The sequence below is a fragment of the Ovis aries genome, chromosome 9, assembly GCF_016772045.2.
Source record: "Ovis aries strain OAR_USU_Benz2616 breed Rambouillet chromosome 9, ARS-UI_Ramb_v3.0, whole genome shotgun sequence".
Classification (NCBI taxonomy): Eukaryota; Metazoa; Chordata; class Mammalia; order Artiodactyla; family Bovidae; genus Ovis; species Ovis aries.
The window spans coordinates 82,686,448-82,714,325 of NC_056062.1; the positions used below are offsets into that span (position 1 = coordinate 82,686,448).

Sequence of the window (27,878 nt, forward strand, 5' to 3'; positions counted from 1 at the left end):
GGAACCTCCATCCTGTTTTCCACAGTGGCTACACTAATTTACATTCCCACGAACAGTGTAATAGGATTCTCTTTTCTCCATACCCTCTCCAGCATTTGTTACTTGTAGACTTCTTAATCACGGCCATTGTGACTGTTGTGAAGTGGTACCTCCTTGTAGTTTTGATTTCTATTCCTTTAAAAGTTAGTGCTGTTGAGTATCTTTTCATTTCTGACTCAGTTCTATTCCATTGGTCTATATGTTTATCCTTATGCCATTACCACATTTATAATTAATTACTCTAGTTTTGCAGTAAGTTTTAAAATAAGGAAGTGAATATCCTCAAAATTGGCTCTTTTTTCCAAAGACTGTTTTGTCTATTTGGTACCCCTTGCAATTCCATATGAATCTGAGGAGCAGATTTTCCACTTCAGGAGAAAAAAGCCTGTTAGACTTTGATAGGGATTGCATTGAATTTCTAGATTGCTTTGGGTAATGTCATCTTAACAATATTAAGTCTTCCAATCCATGAACACGGAATGTTTTTCCAGTTATTTAAGTCCTCTTTAATTTTCTCAGCAATATTCTGTATCTTCCATTGTACAAGCTAGTCACCTCATTGGTAAAATTCATTCGTTAGGTATTTCATTCTTTTAGATGCTATTGTAACTGTACACAGGTTTTTGAAAGTCATATTGAGGAGGTCATATTGAAAGTAGAGGAAAACATGTAAGCAAGGGCACAGAGATGTAAAACACCTTTGGATTAAGGGAGCCATATCTGGATGGGAATTGTTGAATCATCAAAGCCGGACAAGGTGAAAGAGTGAGCGAGGAAAACTGAATTTGGGATCCTTCACACTGTGAGAAGTGATGGATGGCCAATCAGGGATTCTGGGCTCTCCCAGAAGTCTGGCTAATATATCTCACTGTTTTGACCTCCTATATATCTTTCATGCTCTCTCAGTTGTAGCTGATGATCACACCAAGACAGTAAAAATCATAAAAAAGGAACTCTCTTGCTTCCCCATACTAAACTATTACTCCCATCTGTTGTGAACCCATGGACTCCTTTTTGCCCCTGGTTCCCAGGGAGCAGGTATCCTATTAATAACAAAGGTTGCTTTCTACTTGTCTACCAGATACCATCCCTCCCATCCATGCAATACATTGTCCCCTCTCTCTTCACCATCAATGTTTCTCCACTGCTTCATATTATACTCCATCCTAAAAATACTCTTTGATTCCGTTTCCCTCCAACAATTACCTCATTTCTTTGTCCTATGAAACAAAAGTTCTCAAAAGAGTTGTTTATACCAGTTTTTTTACACTCCTTAATACATATTCATCTTGAAAATTTTTATTTTTTATTAGGAAATAAGTTCTATTTCTTGGTCATCAAGTTCCCCTCCCTGGAGGCAAAAATAATTATGTTTCTTGCATAATTATTTCAGAGATAATCTATAAATTCAAATACACACAGTGGTATATTCCTGTAACACAAAGATGGAAACATAAGGTAACAATGGACTTTAATTTATAATAATGTATCAATACTGGCTCATCAATTGTAATCAATGTACAGTCCTGGGAATTCCCTGGTGGTCCAGTGTATCCAGTGTTTAGGACTCAGCACTTTCACTGCTGTGGTGTCCTGGTTAGTGATAGGGGAATCCTTGATTAGTGAGGAGGTGATATATAGAGATAGGAACTCTCCAGGTAAGAATACTGGAGTGGGGAGCCATTCCCTTCTCCAGGGGATCTTTACAACCAAGGGAATAAACCCAGGTCTCCTGCATTGCAGGTGGATTCTTTACCGTCTGAGCCACCAGGGAAGCCCATAGATAGGAACTCTGTACTGCTTACTCAATTTCCCATAAAAGTAAGGCTGTTATAAAAAATAATTTATTATTATTAGGCCATATTGCTTGTGGGATTTTAGTTTTTCAACCAGGGATTGAATCCACATCCTTGTTGTGAAAGTGTGGAGTCCTAACCACTGGACAGCCAGACAATTTGCCAGATATTATTATATTTTTAAATCTACCTCACATTACTCTTAGGTCAAAAAGAGAATTAAAGTTAAGAAAACCAGACTACGTAAAAAATACCAATAATAAAACCATTATAAGGTATTAATATACTCAGTTCAGTTTAGTTACTCAGTCGTGTCTGACTCTTTGTGACCCCATGGACTGCAGCACACCAGGCTTCCCTGTCCATCATCAACCCCTGGAGCTTACTCAAACTCATATCCATTGAGTTGGTGATGCTGTCCAACCATTTTAACATCTGTCATCCCTTCTCCTGCCTTCAATCTTTCCCAGCATGAGGGTCTTTTTCAATGAGTCAGCTCTTCTCATCAGGTGGCCAAAGTATTGGAGTTTCAGCTTCAGTATCAGTCCTTCCAAGGAATATTTGGGACTGATCTCTTTCAGAATGGACTGATTGGATCTCCTTGAAGTCCAAGGGACGCTCAAGAGTCTTCTCCAACATCACCATTCAAAAGCATCAATTCTTCAGTGCTCAGCTTTCTTTGGTCCAATTCTCACATCCATACATGACTACTGGAAAAGCCATAGCTCTGAGTAGATGGATTTTGTCAGCAAAGTAATTAATATATTAGTGAAAGTGAAGTTGCTCAGTCTTGTCTGACTCTTTGCGACTCCATGGACTGTAGCTTACCAGTCTCCTCAGTCCTTGGAATTTTCCAGGCAAGAATACTGGAGTGGGTAGCCATTTCCTTCTCCAGGGGATCTTCCCAACCCAGGGATTGAACCCAGGTATACTGCATTGCAGGTAGACGCTTTACTGTCTTAGCCACAGGGAAGCCCAATTAATATATTAGTTACAGTTAAAGCAGAGCTTAGGAGGGGTTGATGGACATATAAAAGTAATACATATAAATGCAACAATTGACTCTCTGAAAGAAACAAATAGTAAAAGAGCTATCAGCAGAAACTGGATGGCTGAGGAAGGGAGTGGATAGGAGATTTACTTTAAAAACTTAAAAAAATAATTTCTTGTTAAATGTTTCAGACACATCAAAAAACATCAGCCTAAAAAATAAAATATCAAAGCTGATGAAGCTCATCAATTACATCTTTCTGTGGTTCACTGCTATCTTGAAATTTTAGTGTTTATCATTCCAGTGCTTTTCTTTTTAATTTTGTAACATATATATGCTCCTAAAAATTTGTTATTTTATATGTTTAGAACTATTTAAATGCTGTATACTTTTCTACATGTGAATGGGTATTTGCTTAACCATTTTTTAGATTATCCAAGTTAGTACACTCCAAGGAGCAGTGGCTGCCTGGGTGCAGGAGGACCTAGAGGAGCCATCCCACGTTGAAGGTCAGGAAGGGCGGCGGTGAGGAGACACCCCTCATCCAAGGTAAGGAGCAGCGGCTGTGCTTTGCTGGAGCAGCTGTGAAGAGATACCCAATGCCCAAGGTAAGAGAAACCCAAGTAAGATGGTAGGTGTTGCAAGAGGGCATCAGAGGGCAGACACACTGAAACCATAATCACAGAAAACTAGTAAATCTAATCACACTAGGACCATAGCCTTGTCTAGCTCAATGAAACTAACCCATGCCCGTGGGGTAACACAAGATGGGCAGGTCATCGTGGAGAGGTCTGACAGAACGTGGTCCACTGGAGAAGGGAATGGCAAGCCACTTCAGTATTCTTGCCTTGAGAACCCCATGAACAGTATGAAAAGACAAAATGATAGGAAACTGAAAGAGGAACTCCCCAGGTCAGTAGGTGCCCAATATGCTACTGGAGATCAGTGGAGAAATAACTCCAGAAAGAATGAAGGGATGGAGCCAAAGCAAAAACAATACCCAGATGTGGATGTGACTGGTGATAGAAGCAAGGTCCGATGCTGTAAAGAGCAATATTGCATAGGAACCTGGAATGTCAGGTCCATGAATCAAGGCAAATTGGAAGTGGTCAAACAAGAGATGGCAAGAGTGAACATTGACATTCTAGCAATCAGCGAACTAAAATGGACTGGAATGGGTGAATTTAACTCAGATGACCATTATATCTACTATTGCGGGCAGGAATCCCTCAGAAGAAATGGAGTAGCCATCATGGTCAACAAAAGAGTTCAAAATGCAGTACTTGGATGCAATCTCAAAAATGACAGAATGATCTCTGTTTGTCTCCAAGGCAAACCATTAAATATCATGGTAATCCAAGTCTATGCCCCAACCAGTAATGCTGAAGAAGCTGAAGTTGAACGGTTCTATGAAGACCTACAAGACCTGTTAGAACTAACACCCAAAAAAGATGTCCTTTTCATTATAGGGGACTGGAATGCAAAAGTAGGAAGTCAAGAAACACCTGGAGTAACAGGCCAATTTGGCCTTGGAATGCAGAATGAAGCAGGGTAAAGACTAATAGAATTTTGCCAAGAAAATGCACTGGTCATAGCAAACACCCTCTTCCAACAACACAAGACTCTACACATAGACATCACAGATGGTCAACACTGAAATCAGATTGATTATATTCTTTGCAGCCAAAGATGGAGAAGTTTTATACAGTCAACAAAAACAAGGCCAGGAGCTGACTGTGGCTCAGATCATGAACTCCTTATTACCAAATTCAGACTCAAATTGAAGAAAGTAGGGAAAACCGCTAGACCATTCAGGTATGACCTAAATCAAATCCCTTATGATTATACAGTGGAAGTGAGAAATAGATTTAAGGACCTAGATCCAATAGATAGAGTGCCTGATGAACTATGGAATGAGGTTCTTGACATTGTACAGGAGACAGGGATTAAGACCATCCCCATGGAAAAGAAATGCAAAAAAGCAAAATGGCTGTCTGGGAAGGCCTTACAAATAGCTGTGAAAAGAAGAGAAGTGAAAAGCAAAGGAGAAAAGGAAAGATATAAGCATCTGAATGCAGAGTTCCAGAGAGTAGCAAGAAGAGATAAGAAAGCCTTCTTCAGCAATCAATGCAAAGAAATAGAGGAAAAGAACAGAATGGGAAAGACTAGAGATCTCTTCAAGAAAATTAGAGATACCAAGGGAACATTTCATGCAAAGATGGGCTCGATGAAGGACAGAAATGGTATGGACCTAACAGAAGCAGAAGATATTAAGAAGAGGTGACAAGAATACATGGAAGAACTGTACAAAAAAGATCTTCACGACCCAGATAATCACGATGGTGTGATCACTCACCTAGAGCCAGACATCCTGGAATGTGAAGTCAAGTGGGCCTTAGAATGCATCACTACGAACAGCTAGTGGAGGTGATGGCATTCCAGTTGAGCTATTTCAAATCCTGCAAGATGATGCTGTGAAAGTGCTGCACTCAATATGCCAACAAATTTGGAAAACTCAGCAGTGGCCACAGGACTGGAAAAGGTCAGTTTTCATTCCAATCCCAAAGAAAGGCAATGCCAAAGAATGCTCAAACTACCGCACAATTGCACTCATCTCACATGCTAGTAAGGTAATGCTCAAAATTCTCCAAGTCAGGCTTCAGCAATACATGAACCATGAACTTCCTGGTGTTCAGGCTGCTTTTAGAAAAGGCAGAGGAGCCAGAGATCAAATTATCAACATCCGCTGGATCATGGAAAAAGCAAGAGAGTTCCAGAAAAACATCTATTTCTGCTTTATGGACTGTGCCAAAGCCTTTGACTGTGTGGATAAGAATAAACTGTGGAAAATTCTGAGAGATGGGAATACCAGACCACCTAACCTGCCTCTTGAGAAATCTGTATGCAGGTCAGGAAGCAACAGTTAGAACTGGACATGGAACAACAGACTAGTTCCAAATAGGAAAAGGAGTACATCAAGGCTGTATATTGTCACCCTGTTTATTTAACTTCTATGCAGAGTACATCATGAGAAACGCTGGACTGGAAGAAACACAAGCTGGAATCAAGATTGCTGGGAGAAATATCAATAACCTCAGATATGCAAATGATACCACGCTTATGGCAGAAAGTGAAGAGGAACTCAAAAGCCTCTTGATGAAAGTGAAAGAGGAGAGTGAAAAGTTTGGCTTAAGGCTCAACATTCAGAAAACGAAGATCATGGCATCTGGTCCCATCACTTCATGGGAAATAGATGGGGAAACAGTGGAAACAGTGTCAGACTTTACTTTTGGGGGCTCCAAAATCACTGTAGATGGTGACTGCAGCCATGAAATTAAATGATGCTTATTCTTTGGAAGAAAAGTTATGACCAACCTAGATATCATATTCAAAAGCAGAAGACATTACTTTGCTGACTAAGGTCCGTCTAGTCAAGGCTACGGTATTTCCAGTAATCATGTATGGATATGAGAGTTGGACTGTGAACAAGGCTGAGAACTGAAGAACTGATGCTTTTGAACTGTGGTGTTGGATAAGACTCTTGAGAGTCCCTTGGACTGCAAGGAGATCCAACCAGTCCATTCTGAAGGAGATCAGCCCTGGGATTTCTTTGGAAGGAATGATGCTAAAGCTGAAGCTCTAGTACTTTGGCCACCTCATGCGAAGAGTTGATTCATTGGAAAAGACTCTGATGCTGGGAGGGATTGGGGGCAGGAGGAGAAGGGGACAACCAAGGATGAGATGGCTGGATGGCATCACTGACTCGATGGCCGCGAGTCTGAGTGAACTCCGGGAGTTGGTAATGGACAGGGAGGCCTGGCGTGCTGTGATTCATGGGGTCGCAACGAGTCGCACACGACTGAGTGACTGAACTGAACTGAACTGATGTTCGTACATATAGCACTGGATATAGCATTAAATAAAGCATTCTTTCTGGAGAAGGAAATGGCAAGCCACACCAGTATTCTTGCCTAGAGAATTCTGTGGACAGAGGAGCCTGGTGGGCTGCTGTCCATAGGGTCGCCCAGAGTTGGACACGGCTGAAGCGACTTAGTGTGCATGCATGCATTGGAGAAGGAAATGGCAACCTACTCCCATTATTCTTGCCTGGATAATCCCAGGGACGAGGAGCCTGGTGGGTTGCTGTCTATGGGGTCGCACAGAGTCGGACACGACTGAAGCGACTTAGCAGCAGCCCCATAGCATTCTTTGTGCTTTATATATCCCATGGCATAAATATAACAGAATTTACTGATTTTTTTTCTTTTTGATTATTTCATATTAATGACAATTAAGCTTGCAGTTTTTTAAAAGTAAAAAGTGTTGCCATGAATACTCTTGTATCTGTACGTATTTCTCTGGGCACATGTGCAAGAAGTTTCCTAAAAGTGGGGTGTGTGGGTATGCATGCTCAGTCTCCGACTCTGCCACGGATGGACTGCAGCCTACCAGGCTCCTCTGTCCATAGAATTTTTCCAGGCAAGAATACTGGAGTGGGTTGCCATTTCCTGTTCCAGAGGATCTTCCTGACCCAGGGGTCTAACCGGAGTCTCTGGCGTTTCCTCTGTTGACAGGTGGATTCTTTACCACTGAGCCACCTGGGAAACTAGAAGTGGGGTGCGTAGGAGTGATTTTACTAAATAATTGCTAATTGCTCTATCCAGCAGTGGTGCCACTGTAGACTACTAAACAGTTCCAGTCGCTGCAGTGTTCATCAACAGGGAGCCAGGGAGGCTTCCTTTTCACTCTACGTGGTAACCGCTCATGGCATTTCACGTTTCACAATTTTTTGAAATTTATTTTTTAACAAATTCCACAATAAGCCAGTGGATTAGGTATTATGATTGACAACGGACAGTTTTCCAGATGAGAAAACGAAAACAAAAAACCTCTTCGTTTTGAAACAGTTTCATCTTTAAGAAGAAAAATGCCTTAGTTTTCACCCGCGCTGACTACACCTTGTTCTGCCAGCGCTGGAAAAGTTACTTGCTGGCCGTTCACCGGGACCGGGTATACTGACTTGGCAGGGCTCCCTAACTTTCCTCCGCCTCTGCGAAGCCCGCTCGGCACTCGGTCACCCCGAGGCCGTCGTGGCTCTGAAACGCGATGGGACGACGCGCTTTGGACCACCTGAGACCCCGTAGTACTCTCCCCGCCCACTCCTTCCCCCCCCCCCCCCCCCCAACTTCTTACTGCCCCCCCCCCCCCCCCCCCGCCCACATCTCTCGGCGCACGGAGAGCGCTCCCCACCGCCCCGAAGAAGGCTGGGCAGGCGACTTCCGGCAGCGCGACGCGTAGCGATAGGTCCAGGCTTCCGGCGCCAGCGCTCTGGTCACAGGAAGTACCGTCGTCTCTCCTTCTCCTCAGCCGCTGTCGCCTAGCTTGGAGGGCTGCCCCGGAAGTCCTCCCCCTTCCGCCGCCCGCGGCAAACATGGCGGTGGACTCGGCGATGGAGCTGCTATTTTTAGACACTTTCAAGCACCCGAGCGCCGAGGTACGTCTTCGCGACGTGATTCCGACCCTGTTTTTCGACTTGGGGACCCTTACCAAAAAAAAAAAAAAATCGTTAGGCGTGCCTCGACTTTTCCTTGTACCGATTGCCGCTTTAATTCATCGCACACTGTCCTCTCAGCCTGGGTGTGGGCGCCGCGTCTGCGGAGGGTGGCGGGAGCTCTCCCACCCCCTCCTCATTTCCCTGAGTTGCTTGAGGCCCCGCGTCGTCTTTGGTTAAGTTGGCTGCTCTACTTGGCTTTGCTTCCCCTCACCCTGCCACCAGTCCCCCCGGGTCCGCTGTGGGCCTTGAAAAGGATCCTGTCAGGTTTACTGCAAGTGGTGTTTCGAAAGGGGTCTCGGACAGCTTGTGTTTGACAGTAGTGTCGGTAACTCAGCGGGTCACGTTGGTTTTCTGGTTTCCAAATTCATGCTTCTAGGTCCCTTTTCTAACGGGAGTCATGCCACTCAGGTGTGACACTCATTCGGTTGAAGACTGCAGCGTTCTCCAGTTTGCTCTGAAAGTACTTATCTCTTGGAAAGATTTCACACGTAAGGACAAGAAGTACTCACACAGAACGTCCCTTGCATGAATACTTGTGAAGAGGAGAGATTTGTAGTCAGACTGTAGAGGACAATTGTGTTGTCTTGAGGGGTGAGAGTGGGCTGTTGTAATCGTTCTGTATTAACTTGAGTGCCCTTGAATGTATGACTGGCTCTGCCATATGTAAATTGAATAGTTAACCAAAAGTTCGCGAAAACCGGCCAACAACGAACAATGAACAATGAAGTCCGTAGAGAAACTCCAGAGCTCACATTTCTCTTTCAATGTAGACGTAATTTAGAGAACTTTTTTACAGAATTGGGGTATAGTTGATTTACATTATTAGTTTCAAAAGTACAACATAGTGCTTTACAATTTTTATAGATTATATTGCGTTTAGAGATATTATAAAGTATTGGCTGTATTCCCAGTGCTGTACAATATATCCTTGTGTGCGCTTCGCTGTATCTTACTCTGCGACCCCATGGATTATAGACCGCCAGGCTCCTCTGTCTGTGGGATTTTACCGGCAAGAATACTGGAGTGGATTGCCATTTTCTCCTCCAGGGGATCTTTTCCATTCAGGGATCAAACCTGCGTCGGCTGTGTCTCCTGTATTGGCAGTCGGATTCTTTTCCACTGCGGCCACCTGGGAAGCCCTTATCCTTGTAGCTTATTTATTCTATATGTAGAGTCGTTTGTGGACTTCCCAAGGGGCCTAGTGATAAAGAACCTGCCTGCCAATGCAGAAGACATAAGAGTCGCTTGGAGGAGGGCATGGCAACCCATTCCAGCAGTATTCTTGCCTGCAGAATCCCATGGGCAGAGGAGCCTGGCTGGCCACAGTCCACAGGGTTACAAAGAGTCGAACTCTGCTGAAGCGACTTAGCATGCCCACATGCACAGTCATTTGTACCTTGAGGGAAAACTTTTATTTCTTCAGATAGAGATGGTAGTGGGTAGCAGATGTACTTTGGAACTTGATAAAATAAAATCTTTGACAGCTTTGGTCTTACAGCATATCATGTGCTGTGTGTATGCTAAGTTGCCTCGGTCCTGTCCAGCTCTTTGTGACCCTATAGACTGTATAGCCTGTCAGGCTTCTCTGTCCATGAGACTCTCCAGGCAAGAATACCAGAGTGGGTTGCCAATGTCTTCGAGGGGATCTTCCTGACCCAGGAGTGGAAACTGTCTTTTATGTCTCCTGCATTGGCAGGTGGGCTGTTTACTACTAGTGCCACCTGGAAAGCCTCTTAGCATATCATACTAACAGTGAATTGATAGTGGTCTTTCATTTCATGTGGGTCAAATAGCTCTGTTTGTTCAAAGACCATACGTCTCTGAATATGGTTCCAGCTATGCTTTAGAAAACTCACAGTAGAGGCAGTAGTTGGATAAGAACAAACCTATCATGAACATAGAAATAGAGAACAGTTAAAAATGAAAGAAAAGAGTATGATGAATTAGCTTAGTAGTGTTCTAGTTTAGGAAAGTTAGCATCCATTCACTTAAGATATATTTAGAAATGTAGTCTTCATTCATTCTTAAGCAAGCATTGAAGACCATGGAGAGGATAGGACTACCAGAAGGTAATAAATACCTTTTGGCAATGATAGAGGAAGACTTAGTAGAGATCACATTTGAACTGAGTCTTGAAGGAGGAGTAGGGGTTTTGGAGGGTAGATGTTTGTCCTCAAGGAGTTTATAACTAGCATTGGAGATGAGACCCACAAAATTATGACTCAAGTTAAATAATGATGAGCACCTGAAGAGACAGAATGGAAATGCCTTGAGATTTCTTTCCTTTATTTCCAAAATAGCCATCAGTGTCTGGTATATTAGGACTCCAGCCAATATTTATTTAGATCCCTTTGATGGTACAAATAAAGGCTGTGTGATTTCAGGGGAGGGACAGATCACTTTCCATTTGAGAGTATCAGGGAAGACTTCATCAAGGTACGTGGCATTTGAACTTGATCTTTGGTGGATTTGTTGGAGAGGATATGTTGCACAGTTGTAGATAGGAAAGAAGGGTATTCTGGAGTAGTCATTCCTTGAGGAAGGTATGTTGAAGTAGCAGTTTGTAGTGGCCCCTGATGGACAGTTTGAAGCCATATCATGGAGTTCCTTAAATGGTCAGCAAAGGGGCATGGGCTTTATTTTGTAAGAAATAATTAGTTTTTGAGCAGGAGAATGTTGTGATTAGTAAAATTAAGGTAGACTTGTACATTAGTGGGCTTCCCAGGTGACTCAGTGGTAAAGAATCCGCCTGCAGTTCAGGTGACTTGGGTTCAATTGGAAAGATCCCCTGGAGAAGGAAATGGCAAACCACTCCAGTATTCTTGCTGGTAAAATCCCATGGACAGAGGAGCTTGGTGGGCTACAGTCTGTGAGATCACAAAAGAGTTGGACACAGCTTCATGACTAAGCAACAGCAAGTAACTTCAGTACATTGGTACATCAATCATGCCTAAAATGGTTCAGAATAATCAGAGGTGGCAAATCAAGAAGAAAAAGTGAGACATAATGAAAACTTGAGTTAATAGATGGCCAGTAATCATTGCTAGCATTTATTGAATGTTTATTTTGTGCAAGACTACTCCTTTGGTAATACAAATTTAAATACATTTAAAATTTAAATACAGTCCTTTTAAATACATTATCTCTAATCCACCCATCCTTTTGAAAGATAATTGTCCCCATTTGATAGAAAGGAAACTGAGCATGAGACTTAGCAAAGTTAGGTGACTTTCCTAATGTGGCATAGCTGAATTAAGACATGCCAACGCACATTTCCTGACTCTAAAGCTGTGCAATGCTGTGTCCCACTGGGACTAAGAAGGAAGGAATAGGTACATGATCAATTTTGGTTATAGAATTGACAGGATGGGAACTTCCCTGATGGTCCAGTTGTTAAGAATCCACCTTGCAATGCAGGGGATGAGCATTTGATCATTAGTCCAGTAACTAAGATCTCACATGCCAGTAACTAAGATCTCACATGCCTCGGTGCAACTAAGCCTGTGAGCCGAGACTACTGAGCCCGTGTGCTCTGGAGCCCTCATGTCACAGCTGGAGAGGCTATGCACTGCTGTGAGAGATCTTGAGAGCTGCAGCCAGGACTCAACACAGCCAAAATAAATAAATACGTAAATAAATATTAAAAAAAAAAAGAATTGCCAGGATTGCACCTCATCATGTAAGAGTAGCCAAAAATTCTCAATAACTGGAGAATTCTAGTTATAGAGAACTGGTAGAACTAGAGAATTGGTGGGCCTTGTTAGTCACAGAAAGACTTCAACACAGAAGTACTTCTTCCTTAGATAAATGTGGCTGAGTTGTGGAATCTAACTAGTCTGTTCTTCAGTTTCCTGTTACCTCTCTAGTCATAAACCTTCTGTGATTTCCCACTGTCAACCTGTCTTCCTAGGTATATGTACTCTTCTGGATATTTTAAGTGCCTACTACTTCACTGTAATATTTTTAGCTTTAAAAACACAATTCAGTCAACTTTTATTAAGCACCTGTTAAACGTCTTTCTTTCATTATGCTAAGCACTGTGAAGATGGTGATTGCAGCCATGAAATTAAAAGACGCTTACTCCTTGGAAGGAAAGTTATGACCAACGTAGATAGCATATTAAAAAGCAGAGACATTACTTTGCCAACAAAGGTCCGTCTAGTCAAGGCTACAGTTTTTCCAGTATTCATGTATGGATGTGAGAGTTGGACTGTGAACAAGGCTGAGCGCCGAAGACTTGATGCTTTTGAATTGTGGTGTTGAAGAAGACTCTTGATAGTCCCTTGGACTCCAAGGAGGTCCAACCAGTCCATTCTAAAGGAGATCAGCCCTGGGTGTTCTTTGGAAGGAATGATGCTAAAGCTGAAACTCCAGTGCTTTGGTCACCTCATGTGAAGAGTTACTCATTGGAAAAGACTCTGATGCTGGGAGGAATAGGGGGCAGGAAGAGAAGGGGGTGACAGAGTGAGATGGCTGGATGGCATCACCGACTCGATGGCCGTGAGTCTGAGTGAACTCCAGGAGTTGGTGATGGACAGGGAGGCCTGGCATGCTGCGATTTATGGGGTCGCAAAGAGTCGGACATGACTGAGCGACTGAACTGAAGACTTGTTTCTTGTCTTTTTGAAATACCACTGTAACAGGAAAGTTAAAAGAAGCAATTAGTTCAGTTAGAATTAAAAGAAGCAATTAGTTCATTGCGGCACTATTTACAATAGCCAGGATGTGGAAGCAACCTAGGTGTCCATTGAAGATGAATGGACAAAGAAATTGTGGTACATATATACAATAGAATATTATTCAGCCATTAAAAGGAATGAATTTGAGTCAGTTGAACTGAGGTGGATGAACTTAGAGCCTGTTAAACAGAGGCTCTGGCCAACATTGTAGGCCAGAAAGAGAAAAACAAGTATATATTTTTAACGCATATATATGGCATCTAGAAAAATGCTAGTGATAAACTTATTTGTAGGGTAGGAATAGAGATGCAGACATAGAGAACAGACTTGGGGACACAGTGGGGGAAGACGAATTGAGAGAGTAGCATTGAATGTATACATTATCATATGTGAAATAGCTTCTCACTAACTAGTGGGAAGTTGCTTTGTAACACAGGGACCTCAGCCTGGTGCTCTGTGACAACCTAGAGGGGTAGGATGGGGCCATGTGGTTCAAGAGGGGGAGAATATATGTATACTTATAGCTGATTCACATCGTTGTACGGCAGAAACCAACACAACATTGTAAAACAGTTATTCTCCAATTAATAAATTTTAAAAAGTGTGATCTACTATACAGTGCTTATTGGATGAATAAACATATAATATTTCTTCAAAAACAATTTGAACTTAGTTTGATAAGCACTCATCTAGACTTGATCTGACTTGGTTTTTAAGGGAAGGTTGACATCTGAATAGAGTTGGGAGAGGAATGTGGGAGAGTTCTAAGCAGAGACAGTGGCATGGATGAGGACATACAGATGAGGAATACCAGGGCATTTTGAGGCTGTACGTTTGGAGTGATAATACTTGTCTATAAGACCAAGGAATTTGGCCTAGTGTGTAGAATTAGAGAAGTGACCACTGAAAAGAAGGGAAATATTAGGTTGGTGCAAATATAATTGTGGTTTTGGACCTTGAATTTTAAATTATTATTAATAATTAGGCCCAAACAAATCTTTATTAATCAAAATAGGAACCATTAAAATCAACACTTTTTTGCCAATGAGAATTAAGTTTTGTTTATTCCTGTAGCATAAAAAAATCCATGCTTTGCAATTCTGTGAACTCTTGGAAAGCATTTTCTGGGTCCTACTGGTCATGGAAGCTTTTTCTTTGCAGAAAATTGAGATGCTTGGTAGTTGGTGAGAGGTCAGGTGAATATGGCAGATGAGGCAAAACTTTATTCAACTTTTGGTGTTGGTTGTGCAAAGTACAGTCAGGTGTTGTTGTGGAGAATTGGGCCCTTTCTGTTGACCAATGCTGACTGCAGGCATTGGCAGTTTTTCAGTGTAACTCATTGATTTGCTGAGCATACTTCTCAGATGTAATGATTTCGTCAGTATTCAGAAAGCTGTGGTGGATCAGACAGGCAGCAGACCACCAGACAGTGACCTTGACCTTTTTCTGGTACAGAGTTGGCTTTGGGAAGTGCTTTGGAGCATCTCAGTCCAGCCACTGAGCTGGCCATCGCTGGTTATCATATACAATCCACTTTTCATTGCACAACACAATTTGATCAAGAAATGGTTCCTTGTTGTTGCATATAGTGAGAGAAGATGGGACTTCAAAGTGACGATTTTTTTGATTTTTGATCAGCTCATGAGGCATCCACTTAAAGAGCTTTTTCACCTTTCCAGTCTGCTTCAAATGCTGAACAGCCGTAGAATGATTGATGTTGAGTTCTTTACCAGCTTGTCATGTTGTTGTAAGAGGATCAGCTTTGATGATGACTCTCAGTTGTTGTTGTCAGCTTCCAATGGCCAACCACTGTTCTTCTCTTCTTCAAGGCTCTGGTCTCCTTCGCACAACTTGTTGAAACATCACTGCACTGTATGTTCATTAGCAGTTCCTGAGCCAAATGTGTTGTTAATGTTACAATTTGTCCCCACTGCTTTATGACCCATTTTGAACTTGTAAGAAAATTGCTTGAATTTGTGTTTTGTCTAACATCATTTCCATAGTCTAAAATAAATACAAAATAAACAGCAAGTAATAAGTCAGCAAAAAGAAAAAGCCAGAAATGCACATTAAAACGATAACATACCCACATTATTAACAATGTATTCCAAAATCAAGCAGCAAATTTCAACAGTGCAAAAACTGCAGTTACTTTTGCACCAACCTAATACATAGATTTGAGAGCTGTTTAGAGGTTTAATCAATAGAACTTGATGTTTAAATGAAGAAATTATTTAGGTGCAAGAGAATGAGAAAAAATGTCACTCATATAGGACAGTTAGTTTTGGACTTGTTGAGCTTTTGGTGCCAGAGGTTCATTCAAATGGAAATGTCCAGCTGGCAGTTGGATGTAGTGGTCTGGAGCTCAGGAGAGTAGTCTTAATGGAGGTACAGATTTTTGGAGTTGACTTCCTAGCAGTGGATGGAAATTTTAGAGAAATGTAAAGGAGAAAGGGAAAGATACAGCCAACTGAATGCAGGGTTCCAGAGAACAGCAAGGAGAGGTAAGAAAGCCTTAAGTGAACAATGCAAAGAAATAGAGGAAAACAATAGAATGGGGAAAACTAGAGATCTTTTTAAGAAAATTGGAGCTACCAAGGAAACATTTCATGCAAAGATGGGCACAATAAAGGACTGAAATGGAAAAGACCTAACAGAGGCAGAAGAGATTATGAAGAGTTGGCAAGAATACACAGAACTATACAGAAAAGATCTTAATGACTCAGATAACCACAATGATGTCACTCACCTAGAGCCAGACATCCTGGAGTGTGAAGTCAAGTGGGCCTTAGGAAGCATCACTACAAGCAAAGTTAGTGAAGGTGATGGAATTCCAGCTGAGCTATTTCAAATCCTAAAAGATGATGCTGTTAAAGTGCTGCACTCTGCATGCCAGCAGATTTGGAAAACTCAGCAGTGGCCACAGGACTGGAAAAGGTCAGTTTTCATTTCAATCCCAAAGAAAGACAATGCCAAAGGATGTTCAAACTGTTGTCATTTATGCTCATTTCACATGCTAGCAAGGTAATGCTCAAAATCCTTCAAGCTCATCTTTAGTAGTACATGAACCGAGAACTTCAGATGTACGGTGGAGGAACCAGAGATCATGTCACCAACATCCACTGGATCATAGAAAAAGCAGGGGGATTAAAAAAAATCTGCTTCATTCACTATGCTGAAGGCTTTGACTGTGTGGATCACAACAAACTATGGAAAATTCTGAAAGATGGGAATACCAGACCACCTTACCTGTCTCCTGAGAAACCTGTCTGCAGGTCAAGAAGCAACAGTTAGAACTGGACATGGAACAACAGACTGGTTCCGAATTGGGAAAGGAGTACATCAAGGCTGTGTATTGTCACCCTGCTTATTTAATTTATGAAAGTGAAATTGCTGGTTACTCAGTTGTGTCCTACTCTCTGTGACTTCATGGACTGTAGTCCGCCAGGCTTCTCTGTCCATTTGATTTCCCAGGCAAGAATATCGGAGTGAGTTGCCATTTCCTTCTCCAGGGCATCTTTCCAACTCAGAGATCAGACCGAGTCTCCTGCATTGCAGGCAGATTATTTACCATCTGAGCCACCAGGGAAGATTATTTAACTTATACATCATTCTAAGTGGTGGACTGGATGAATCCCAAGCTGGTATCATAATTGCCAGGAGAAAGATCAACAGCTTCAGATATGTAAATGATACCACTCTAATGGCAGAAAGTGAAGAGGAGCTAAAGAGCCACTTGATGGAGGTGAAAGAGAAGAGTGAAAAAACTGGCTTAAAACTTAAGATTTGAAAAACTAAGATCATGGCAAATAGAGGGGGAAAAACTGGAAACTGACAGATACTCTTTTTTTGGGCTCCAGAATCACTGAAGATGGTGACTGCAGCCACAAAATTAGAAGACACTTGCTCCTTGGAAGAGAAGCCATGACAAACTTAGCATATTAAATAGCAGAGATATCACTTTGCTTACAGAAGTCCATCTAGTCAAAGCTATGGTTTTTCCAGTAGTCATGTACGGGTATGAGAGTTGGACCATAATATATAAAGTAGGGTAAGGGTTGAAAATTTGGTGGTTTCTAATTGTGGTGCTAGAGAAGACTCTTGAGAGTCTCCTTGCACAGCAAGATCAAACCAGTCGATTTTAAAGGAAATCAACCTTGAATATTCACTGGAAGGACTAATGCTGAAGCTGAAGCTGCAATACTTTGGCCACGTGATGTGAAGAGCTAAATCACTAGAAAAGACCTCAATGCTGGGAAAGATGGAAGGCAGGAGAAGAAGGGGATGACAGAGGATGAGATGGTTGGATGGTATCACAGACTCAATGGACATGAGGTTGAGCAAACTTCAGGAGACAGTGAAGGACCCGGAAGCCTGGTCGGACAGGCAGAGTTGGACACAACTTAGTGATTGAACAACAAGCTACTCTGCCCTACTTTTCTCCCACATTTTGCCCTCCAGTCTTTGTGAACTATGCCTGTAACTTCTTAAAGCTTCCCGGTTCTTATTTGCATTCCTTTTGTGCATGCTTCTCATTTTGCCTATTAAGCTTTCTCCCTCTGTTCCACTGATTCTTGTTTTCCTTAAAAATTCACTTAGATCAGGTAGTACTTCTTTTGGGAAGCCTTCCCTGACATTCTTCTTTTCCCCTCACAAATGTTTACCTACAATCTCATTTAGGTAAGTACTCCTTCCAATTTGAAGTTTTCTGTATGAGTCTGTATCATAGTAATTTGTCTGTCTGTCTACCACAATAGATTGTACCTTTATGGTAGGTCTTGTCTTTTTATTCTCAGGACCTAGCATACCTTGGGAGAAGGAAATGGCAACCCACTCTAGTGTTCTTGCCTGGAGAATCCCAGGGATGGGGGAGCCTGGTGGGCTGCCGTCTATGGGATCGCATAGAGTCGGAGACTACTGAAGCGACTTAGCAGCAGCAGCAGCATACCTTGATGGAGAAGGCAATGGCACCCCACTCCAGTACTCTTGCCTGGAAAATCCCATGGGCAGAGAAGCCTGGTGGGCTGTGGTCCATGGGGTCGCAAACAGTCGGACACGACTGAGCGACTTCACTTTCACTTTTCAGTTTCATGCATTGGAGAAGGAAATGGCAACCAACTCTAGTGTTCTTGCCTGGAGAATCCCAGGGATGGGGGAGCCTGGTGGGCTGCCGTCTATGGGGTCGCACAAAGTCGGACATGACTGAAGTGACTTAGCAGCAGCAGCAGCATACCTTGAAACATTATAAACATTTAATAAATGTTTAGAAATAAATATTGAATAAAAGTGATAGCAACTAATATAGAAACTCTTCTACTTACAAGCAAAATAGATTTTGAAAGGCTATAAAACGTTAAGTTCATTTTTTAGGTCCACAGTGACTATACCCTATCTACTACTAATACCCTTCATTAAATAACAGAGGGGCAGGGTGGAGGAGGATAGAATAAATAAAGTTTTGTTCTATGTTTCCTTTGTAAATATTAATGATCATTTTTAACTGTATAAGCAAAGGAGCTTCTATACAGTAGATTTTTTAAATAAAGGAGTTATTTACAGGAAGGAAACAGAACCAAAGTTTGAGGCAGAATGCTTATTTCTTTTATAAAAGTCTGCTGTAGTATTTATTGAATACCTACAGTATATTTGTAATAGTTAGGATACAATTTCGGCTGCTACCATCAAGTCAGGATAACGGTGGGTTAGATAAAATAAGACTGTCTCTCTCAATCTGATTGTGAGTATTCTAGGGCTAACGTGACAGCTCTGCATTGTCAGGGACAGGCTTTTCTGTTCTCTTTCTCTCTCATTCTTAGGGTATCTCCTGCATTGTCCAAGACAGCTCACTGTAACGTGTGTTCTAGAAAAGCAGCAGAGTATAGAAGAAGAGGTGGCAGGAGGTTCTGAAGTCAGGACTTTCTCTTTAAGGACACGACCCAGAGTTGCCTACATCATTTCCACTTACATCCCATTGATGGAATCTAGCAATCACATGTTCACACTGGCTTCCCAGAATCTAGGAGACTCAGTTCACTTGTGCCTAACTTTAAGAGAGTTGTATTGGAAAACAGCTAGCAGTCGGCCTCAATTCATGTTCATCTTGTTTCTTGTATATCTTTGCGAGTATAAAGTACATTTGAATAGTTAAATTATATTAAGATTTCTAGATCTACATATTTGGTTATACTCAATCTCTGAGTTTAAAGTGCAAAATTAGAAAGTCATCCTCTGTCCCATTTTAGGAAAGACTCGTTTGACCAGTCTTCTGGTCTGTTGAGAGACACAGTATTCTTTGCAGCTTCAAGAGCACTCAGGACTCAGTCCTTTTAGATGCAGATTATATGAACCATTTTTGTTAAAAATTTCAGTCACCAGGCAGTGATGGTTGGCTACTTGTTGCAGAGCATGAGCTCAGGGGCGTGGGGGCTTCAGTAGTTGTGGCTGGCTAGAGCATGGGGTTGTAGCTGAACTGCTAGGAAAACTTGATATAAAATAATAGTCCAAAAACAATGTGAAAAATTTCTTCTAAAATTATTAATCACAAGAGCTAGTTTGTCTGATCTTGTGTCAAGTGATACAGAGAAATAAATGTACACTAAATTTATGGTATCCATTTGTTATTATGATAAATTCTTTTTAAAAAATATTTATTTATTGCTTTATTTGGCTGTACCAGGTCTTAGTTGTGGCCCGAGGGATCTTTGATCTTCGTTGCGCCCCGCAGGTTCTTTAGTTGCTGCATGTAGGGTCTAGTTCCCTAGCCAGGGAGTGAACCCAGGCCCCATGCATTGGGAGCTCAGAATCTTAGCCACTGGACCACCAGGGAAGTCCTGAAAAATTCTTAAGTTTGTGGATTTTTTCCTCTTTTTTAGATTTGAGAGTGTTTACGTTATCTAATCAGTACCTGAATGACTTCCTTTGATCTCTTGATATTAGTTAGTATATAAGTTTGGTAAACTAAGCTAATTTAAGAGATTCGCTATCTATCATCTATAATTCAGAAATTGAAAAAATGGCAGGAAAAATCTGCCCTGAATTCATCAGGCCATATGCTGTGCTTTGAACTGACTTTATGCTTGTTATAATCTTTACTTAGTGTGAACGTTTATACGTTTGCTGCAGAAGTATTAATGTTTTGGTTACGAGTTACTGTTGCAGAAACTATTGGGCTGTTAAGTAATATGCAGTATTTGTATCATTAGTTTCTAAAAATCTTAAAAGTCAGGATTCTGAACGCCTCTGGCTCCACAGGTTTCCACTAAAGCAGCAGTCCCCAACCTTTTTGGCACCAGGGGCTGGTTTTGTGGGAGACAGCATGACTGTGGGTGGGGGGTCCTGGTCTGGGGACGATTCTCATAAGGAGCGTCCCTCGGTCCCTCACGTGTGTTGGATCCACGCTTCTATGAACATCGAATGCCACCAGTGAGCCGGCGGGAGGCGAGCTTGGGGCAGCGTGAGTGAGGGGGAGCTGCTGTCACTGCAGGTGACGCTTCGTTTGCTTGCCTGCCGCTCACGCCCTGCCGTGTGGCCCCTTCCAGCCTGTGGCCTGGGCTTGGGGACCCCTGCAGTAGGGATTATTGGTCTGTATTGGCCCGGGCAAGACACCCGGGAAGCAGATGCAGAAAATATTATACAAGGGGAGGGATTTAACTAGGTACATTTTATCATCAGCTGTTTTTTTTTTTTTTTTTAACTTTTGGCTGTGCTGGGTCTTCGTTGCTGCGTTGGACTTTCTGTGGTTGGTGGCCAATGGGGGCTGTTCCCTAGTTGCAGCGCCTGGGCTTCTCATCATGGTGGCTTCCCTTGTTGCAGGGCACGGGCTCTAGGGCATGTGGCTTCAGTAGTTGTGGCTGGCGGGCTCTAGAGCGTGGGCTTAGTAGAGGTGGTACATGAGCTTAGTTGCTCCGTAGCGTGTGGAATTGTTATCCGGGACCAGGGGTCAAACTATGTCCCCTGCATTGGCAGGCAGATTCTTAACCACTGGACCACTAGGAAAGTCCCTCATTGGCTATTTTTAAAAATGGTTTTTACACCATTTATAATATAATAACACTGTTTTAATGATAGTGTTTATTTAAAAATTATTTGTGACATTCTAAATGAAACAAATTGAAGGTGAATACATTTTGACTAGACAAAGTGTTTTGCTTACAGTATATTCTTCTCTTTTCTTAAAGCAAAGTTCTCATATAGATGTGGTTCGTTTTCCATGTGTGGTTTATATAAATGAAGTTCGAGTCATACCCCCGGGAGTAAGAGCCCATAGCAACTTGCCTGACAATAGAGCATATGGGTGAGTCAGTTTTCTTTTTTAAAAGTGTTTTTGACTAAAGATGACCTAGAAACATACTTCCAAATGCAAAAATATTTTGTAAGTTAAACTAACAAAAATAAAACTTTATTCAGTTTTAGTTATATTGCATTATAATTGACTTTTAAGTTTTCTGTATAATCCATATATTACTATAAACTTGAAAAGAGTAATTATTTGACCTAAGTACTAGATTAAGTTTTTCTTTCTTCATTTCTTTTTTTTTTTAATTGGTAGAAATAGGTTTATAGTTTCCAAACTATTGTAGGGTGGCACAGTATAGTAGACAGAGTATTTTTAATGTGCTGTTTTCCTTGAAAATAAATGCATCTGTAATATTGAGAAATATATCTTTTATTATGTTACATTTTTTATATTATAGTGTTAGTTTTCATGCCTTATTGGTGATCATCTTAGCCTGATACATGTGTCTTTTTGTAAATATGTAGCTTCACGTTAGCCATTAGTTGTACTGAGCAAGTAGTTACTTGAGCATCATTTCTCTTTTTTAAGGTCTGTGGGAAAGAAACCAAATGTAAGACATTGTTCCTAATGTGGAGTTGTTTTTTTTAATTATTCCTTTTTTTTTTTGGTTTTGCTGTGAGGCTTGCAGGAACTTAGTTCCTTGACCAGGGATTGAACCCAAGTCATGGCAGTGAAAGTTCTTACCCCTGGACTGCCAGGGAACTCCCTAATGTGGAGTTGTTGATAACTTTAACAACTGACACAAAACAGAGGAATTTGATCTTTGTTATAACGTGAATCATCATCATCATCTTTTGATTTTAATTACATGAATTGGAGATAAAAGCTAAATTTTGGTTATGGAAGCATAAATATGTGTAATAAATATATCGGTGGGTTCTTAGCTTATAGCCTAGGTATCAATGCCGCATTGTGACATGTCCATGCTTTGATAGCTCAGTTTCTGTTACATGAAAGAGTTAAGCCAACTATGTAGTAGTGGCTGGTACAGTACAGACTCAAAGTTAAGGGCTCATTTCTTCATAGTTGTGAAAAGTAGTTTGTTGTTTGTAGAGTGGATATAAAATTCTTCAGGTGTTTTCAGGTCATTCAAAGGTAAAACATAAAAACAAAGCAATAAGAATGATTAATGTTTATATGACAGATCATTATAGTTAACTTTTTTGCCACGTGTAAGGGAATAAAAACTCCTGTTTTCTTGTGTTTCTTTCTACTTTTCCTAGAAAGTAGAATGAGAAAGATGGAGTAATGATAGAGTATCCAGCCGACTTCTCTAATTGCACTGCTCTGGGGCAAGAAGGCGCTATTGTTACCTGCTGCTGTGTAACAAACCTCAGCAAATTTAGCAACTTAATCCCCCACTATTTCTGAGGGTCAGGAACTTGGGTGCTGCTTGCTTGGCTCAGGTTCCCTCATGAGGTTATAACCAAGTTATAGGCCTCGGGTTGCAGTCTCAGATTTGACTGAGGCTGGGGAATTTTAGAAGCCCACTCACATGACTGTTGGCAGGAGACCTTCAGTTGTTTGCCAGGAGATCCTTTCTGTGGGTCGCTGTGTCACAGCATGGGTTCTTCCAGGGTGAGTGATCCAAGAATGAGAGTGAGAGAGCATGCCCAAGAAGGAAGCCACAGTCACTGTATTTGTAACTTAATATCAGAAATAGCATATGTCACATACTTCCATATAACTGCTTTTACTGTATTCTGTTGACTACATATTCTGCGGGTACAGTGTAGGAGGGAACTATACAGGGGGGTGACTGTCAGGAAGCGGGAGTCTTTGGGGTCTATTTTGGAGGCTGGCTGTAACAGCGGGCAAAATGGATCTCTTGTCATTAGCTGCAGTGGGTAAGAGCATTACATTTCCCCTCTTCTCTCTCTCCTTTTTCTTAGCTGGGAATAAATGACTGTTCATGTTTTAATAATTCCAAACATGAAATTGTTACCAGAAACAGTGTTATACACAATATGTTATAAACCATAAGATGTTATAAACCATAAACCATTACTAATTCAGTAATACAGATGTATTGATTTGGCCAAAATGTTCATTCAGGTTTTTCTACTACATTTTATGGAAAAACCTGGAAGAACTTTTTGGCCGACCCAATAAGATATTGGGAAGCCTGGAATCTCAGGGTTGAAAGTTAATGTTAGAGGTCATATGTTTGTGCAGCACACTTTATGATCATACTCTCATTACAAAATTCAGAACTGTGTAAGGTAAAATTAAAATCCTTACAATCCCTCTATTCTGAGAGAAGCTTAGCATTTTGATGTCCTATGTTTTTAAATTTATATGTGAGCATTTGAGGGGGCTTCCCAGGTGATGTGAAGCATTTGTATGTGTGTATGTATATATGTATGTATATGTATATATTTTGGGGGGAGGATAGGTATATCTTATGTGAGATTAGGTTTTAGAGTCAACAATTTTTAAGGTGAAAATCTTGTAAAGTCAGACTACGTGAATTCATTTCAGCGACCAGGACGTGAATCTTTTTTGCCTCCAGAGGAAATAATTTGCATTTCAACCCATTTTCCTCTCCTTTTGGAGGCCAGGGTCTGGTTATAAGCCAAATGGTAGGAGGAGAGAGACTGGAGTTGTTGAGCACGTACGGTTCAATTAGGGTGAGATAAAGTGCATGATGCTGTTCTGACCCAGGCGTGCACTGTTCTGTGTATTCCTTTATTTCATTTAACATTATGTCAGGAGTACTTCACTGCATTTAAATTTATTTGAAAATATGATTTCTAATGACTGCATAATCTTAACAAATTACTGTACTGTCATTTATTTGGCTAGTTCCTAAAGTGGGGGCTGTTAGATGGTTTTTAGTTTTCAGATTTTTAGTATAATGAATCTCCTCTTGAAAAAAAAAAAACTTTGTATGTCAGTGTTTCCATAGAAACACTTTGTAATGAAAAGTATTTTTAGATTAAATGGTGTGAACATTTTCTCAGTCTCCTGAGTTGTATTGCCATATTGTCTTTCAGAATGGTTGTACCTGTTTGTATTTCTACCAGAAATACATAAGAGAATCTCTTCCATAGTACTTTGGGCATTACACTTTTTATCATTTAGATTTTTTGTGAATAAACAAAGTATGTGTTGTCTAAAAACTGATTTTAGTTAAGGCAAAGGAATTTCAGCCAAGGGTATATAGTAAGATTTCATTCTAATGCAAATTAAATAGGCTTTAAACTCTACTAGGTAAGTCTATAAAAAAAGATTTATGTAAATTAATGCTATACAAATTGGAGTTTAAGCTTTAAGTCACAGTTTAGGGCTCTGATGTTCAAATTATTATAGTCCTGTATGAATATGGGTTAAGCTGAAATTAAATGTAATTATTATTTACAACTTTAAGTTAACTCCTGATTCTTTTTTGCTAATAAAATAATAATATAAAGAATAAAAAACTATATATCTTGATTAATTAGCATTTTCTATTAAAATGTGTAAAAAAATTTAAATGTCTGTGTGTTTTAGAATGGTCCAAGCAGCAGGCAAAAGATACTTGATGGCTAAAAACTTCTCAGTAATACTCAAAGTGAATAGTTGACTACTTGAGAATTGGATTGTGAATAAAATGACAGGAAATATTGCAGTTAACTCTGTGTTTTATTTAAATATTGGGAATATTTTATCTTAATTCTAGACTTGCTCTTAAAGTTGTACTTACTTTGTTTTTTGTTTTAGTTTAGGAACTGGTTATTATAAAGGCTGATGTTTCTCCTTTGTTTCATTCACAGGGAGACCTCACCGCATACATTTCAGTTAGACTTATTCTTTAACAATGTCAGCAAACCAAGTGCCCCGGTTTTCGATAGGCTGGGAAGGTATGTACTTACTGGGTAATCTCACCAGACATTCATAAGTTAGTAAGCAAAACCTTTTTGTTCTTTCGATAGGTTGGGAAGGTATGTACTTACTAGGTAATCTCTCCAGACACTCATAAGTTAGTACGCGAAACCTTTTTATTCTTTTGGTAGAAGAAAAGGCTATATATGATAGTAGACCCAAGAATTTGGTTTAATTTTAACAGTTGACAATATTAAGGAAATGTCACGCTCCTAAGAACAAGTTGTGTTTATTTATAAAATAAAACTTTAAATGCGTGAAACATTAGCCATCTTTTGTTTGATTTTTATTGGTGTATGCATTTCTGATACATATCACATGATTTGGTAATAACCTTGTAATTTGGAAAATATTACTTTTTGATTCTTAAAACCCTCTATAAATGCATTGAGATTTTATCTGTGGTTTTTACGTCACACTGCTTCATAATTTAAAATTCCATAGCCGCATTTTTGTAAAATGAGAATTTTATTAATAGCTACCCCTACTTTGAATAATTTAATGCATACTGACTAGGTATAATTAACACTGGTTGTTTTCATATCTGCAGATTAATTAACCATTAAATGGTTTTACTCATTTATAAAATAAAAAATTTTAAAGGCAGCTTAAAAATGGAGATTTTCCTATCCCTGTCAGAAAGTAAATTTTTTAGACTTTGCTTATTCTTTTATTGATTCTCCATTCATTTATTATTAAATTACATTGATAATTTAACCTTTTTTTTTAAATGAAGGGAGCCTAGGTAATCTGATGTAGCTAATTTTTAATATATAGAATGTTTTTTTTAAGTTGGTACCTACCTGATAAAATAGGTGCTTTTTAAAAGCTTTAATCCTGGTATGCATTCTTTTTGAAGACTATAGGGCTATGGACCTCTGATCTGGCTGTGTGGTAGAATTACATGCGGTGCTTTTAAACAAACCTTGACATCTGCACTCACCTGAAAGCAACTGAACTAGAATCTGGGGGGTTTGTTTTATACTTGATATCATTTTGTGGGGAGTAAATTAAACCCAAACTTTGTAGTTTATTAAAATAAAAATCTAGTGTTTGATTGAAATATTTGAATCTTCATGAACTGTGATGTTCAGTGTTTGAACCTGTGTATTTGTTTCTCCTCTGTTAACAGCCTGGAATATGATGAGAATACTTCCATTATCTTTAGACCCAACTCAAAGGTAATTGTGGAAGTCAGTTTTCAGCTTGTTACTGCTATTGTTCTCACCTCCATTCAGAGTTTTTGATCCAGATGAACCCAGTGATGCAGAATGTTAGCTTATTTAGTTCTAGTTCTGCAGAATTTCATCATTTCTTGTCTGATTCCTTTGTATTCCAGAAGCTGTTTTCAAATGGAGCAAAAATATTGTAATGCTATTATTTACCCTATGTAGCTCTTCATTCTAATTTCATACTTGGGTCAGGAAAAAGCCAGCATCTGCTTTTCCTTCTTTTCATTTAGGTGGGTGAATTTTGAAGATGATGGGCAGGTAAATTATTAAACACCATTGTATCTTAATTAAGGTGTCTTTTTAAAAATTCATATTTCATACTTCTTCCTTGCATATCAGAAGTGTGTCTTTTTTCTTGATACGAAATGCCATTCTAAAAGCATCTAAAAGATCTGAATCATGAAAGAGCCAAAGTCTTAACTATAATGATGATCTAGTATGGGACTATTCAGCTTGCTGTTTGTTTTTGGTGAAGGAGTACTTAATATTCTGCACGTTGTTTAGACTAAAAATCATGTTCTCTATCTCTGTCTTCTTTCTAGTGATTTTTCTGTTCAGAGTCTGTCAGTCCATGGGTATAATCTTTGAGCCTTACTTCTGGTCCCTTTGCTGGAGTTTGCTAAGATGAGCAAGGAAAATAGTAATTTCTTTCTCTAGAAAGGATCCCATTACCACTTATTATTTCATCTTTACTCAACATTACAGAGTGGGAGAAGAACTCCGAAGTCAGGGACTTTGGTTTCGGGGTTTTCCTGCTGACACTCTCATTTTCTTATTTGTTGTTAATATTTCTGTTGTTGGTAGATAAGCTCTGAAAAATTTAAAATTATTTTATAAGGAAATATTGAGAGTTAATGGCCTTGATAAAGTCCTTGATCTTTTTAGGATAAAGTGTCTTTGCAAAAATAATTTGTTTAATGCCTCTGGTTACCCTTACTTTTTAAGTGCGGGATGGGTACATAGAATATACCTGATTTGCATGTATGAGTTGGACATTTATTAATAAAAAGAATGCCATATAATTTTATGGGCTTTATAATTCTTGAGACTGGACACAATTTGTACTTTTGTGTATCTTCATGACCCGTGTAACTATTTGGGTTTAATTTATTAATTGGCAGTAACTCCCTTCTAATTTCCTTTTTATTTCTCTTCTCTTGGTTAGGAATCTGGTTATGCTTTTTGAATAGAATTGACCTAAAGTTTAGGACTGAGGAGATATAGTCTTGAGACAGTTTTAGATATGATAACTCTAGAGGGCCATGTAAAAGTTGTGCCTCAGGGTGAATTTCCACCAATATTGATCTTTGCGTTTTCAGCATGCTTTTAGATATTAGTTGAACCCACAGAGTAATTTGATACCAGTTTACTTCTGACATATTAAAACATTAATTTGAAAGATATCTCTTCCCCTATCCCCCTCCCAC

General features: G+C 40.1%; 1 protein-coding gene across 3 annotated transcripts in view; it reads left to right on the top strand.

Annotated features, from left to right (window-relative positions):
• Positions 1 to 8,179: 8,179 nt before the first annotated feature.
• Positions 8,180 to 27,878, top strand: part of VIRMA (vir like m6A methyltransferase associated) — a 59,980-nt gene continuing 40,281 nt past the window's right edge. For 2 of the 3 annotated variants that reach the window (XM_004011833.5, XM_012184115.4), the window contains exons 1-4: positions 8,180 to 8,320; positions 21,237 to 21,352; positions 25,111 to 25,197; positions 26,352 to 26,400. In XM_004011833.5, the coding sequence (XP_004011882.1) occupies positions 8,258 to 8,320; positions 21,237 to 21,352; positions 25,111 to 25,197; positions 26,352 to 26,400 (315 nt within the window). In that variant the 5' untranslated portion in view covers positions 8,180 to 8,257. The remainder of the gene's footprint in view (positions 8,321 to 21,236; positions 21,353 to 25,110; positions 25,198 to 26,351; positions 26,401 to 27,878) is intronic. The other variant, XM_060393945.1, reaches the window with a different exon arrangement.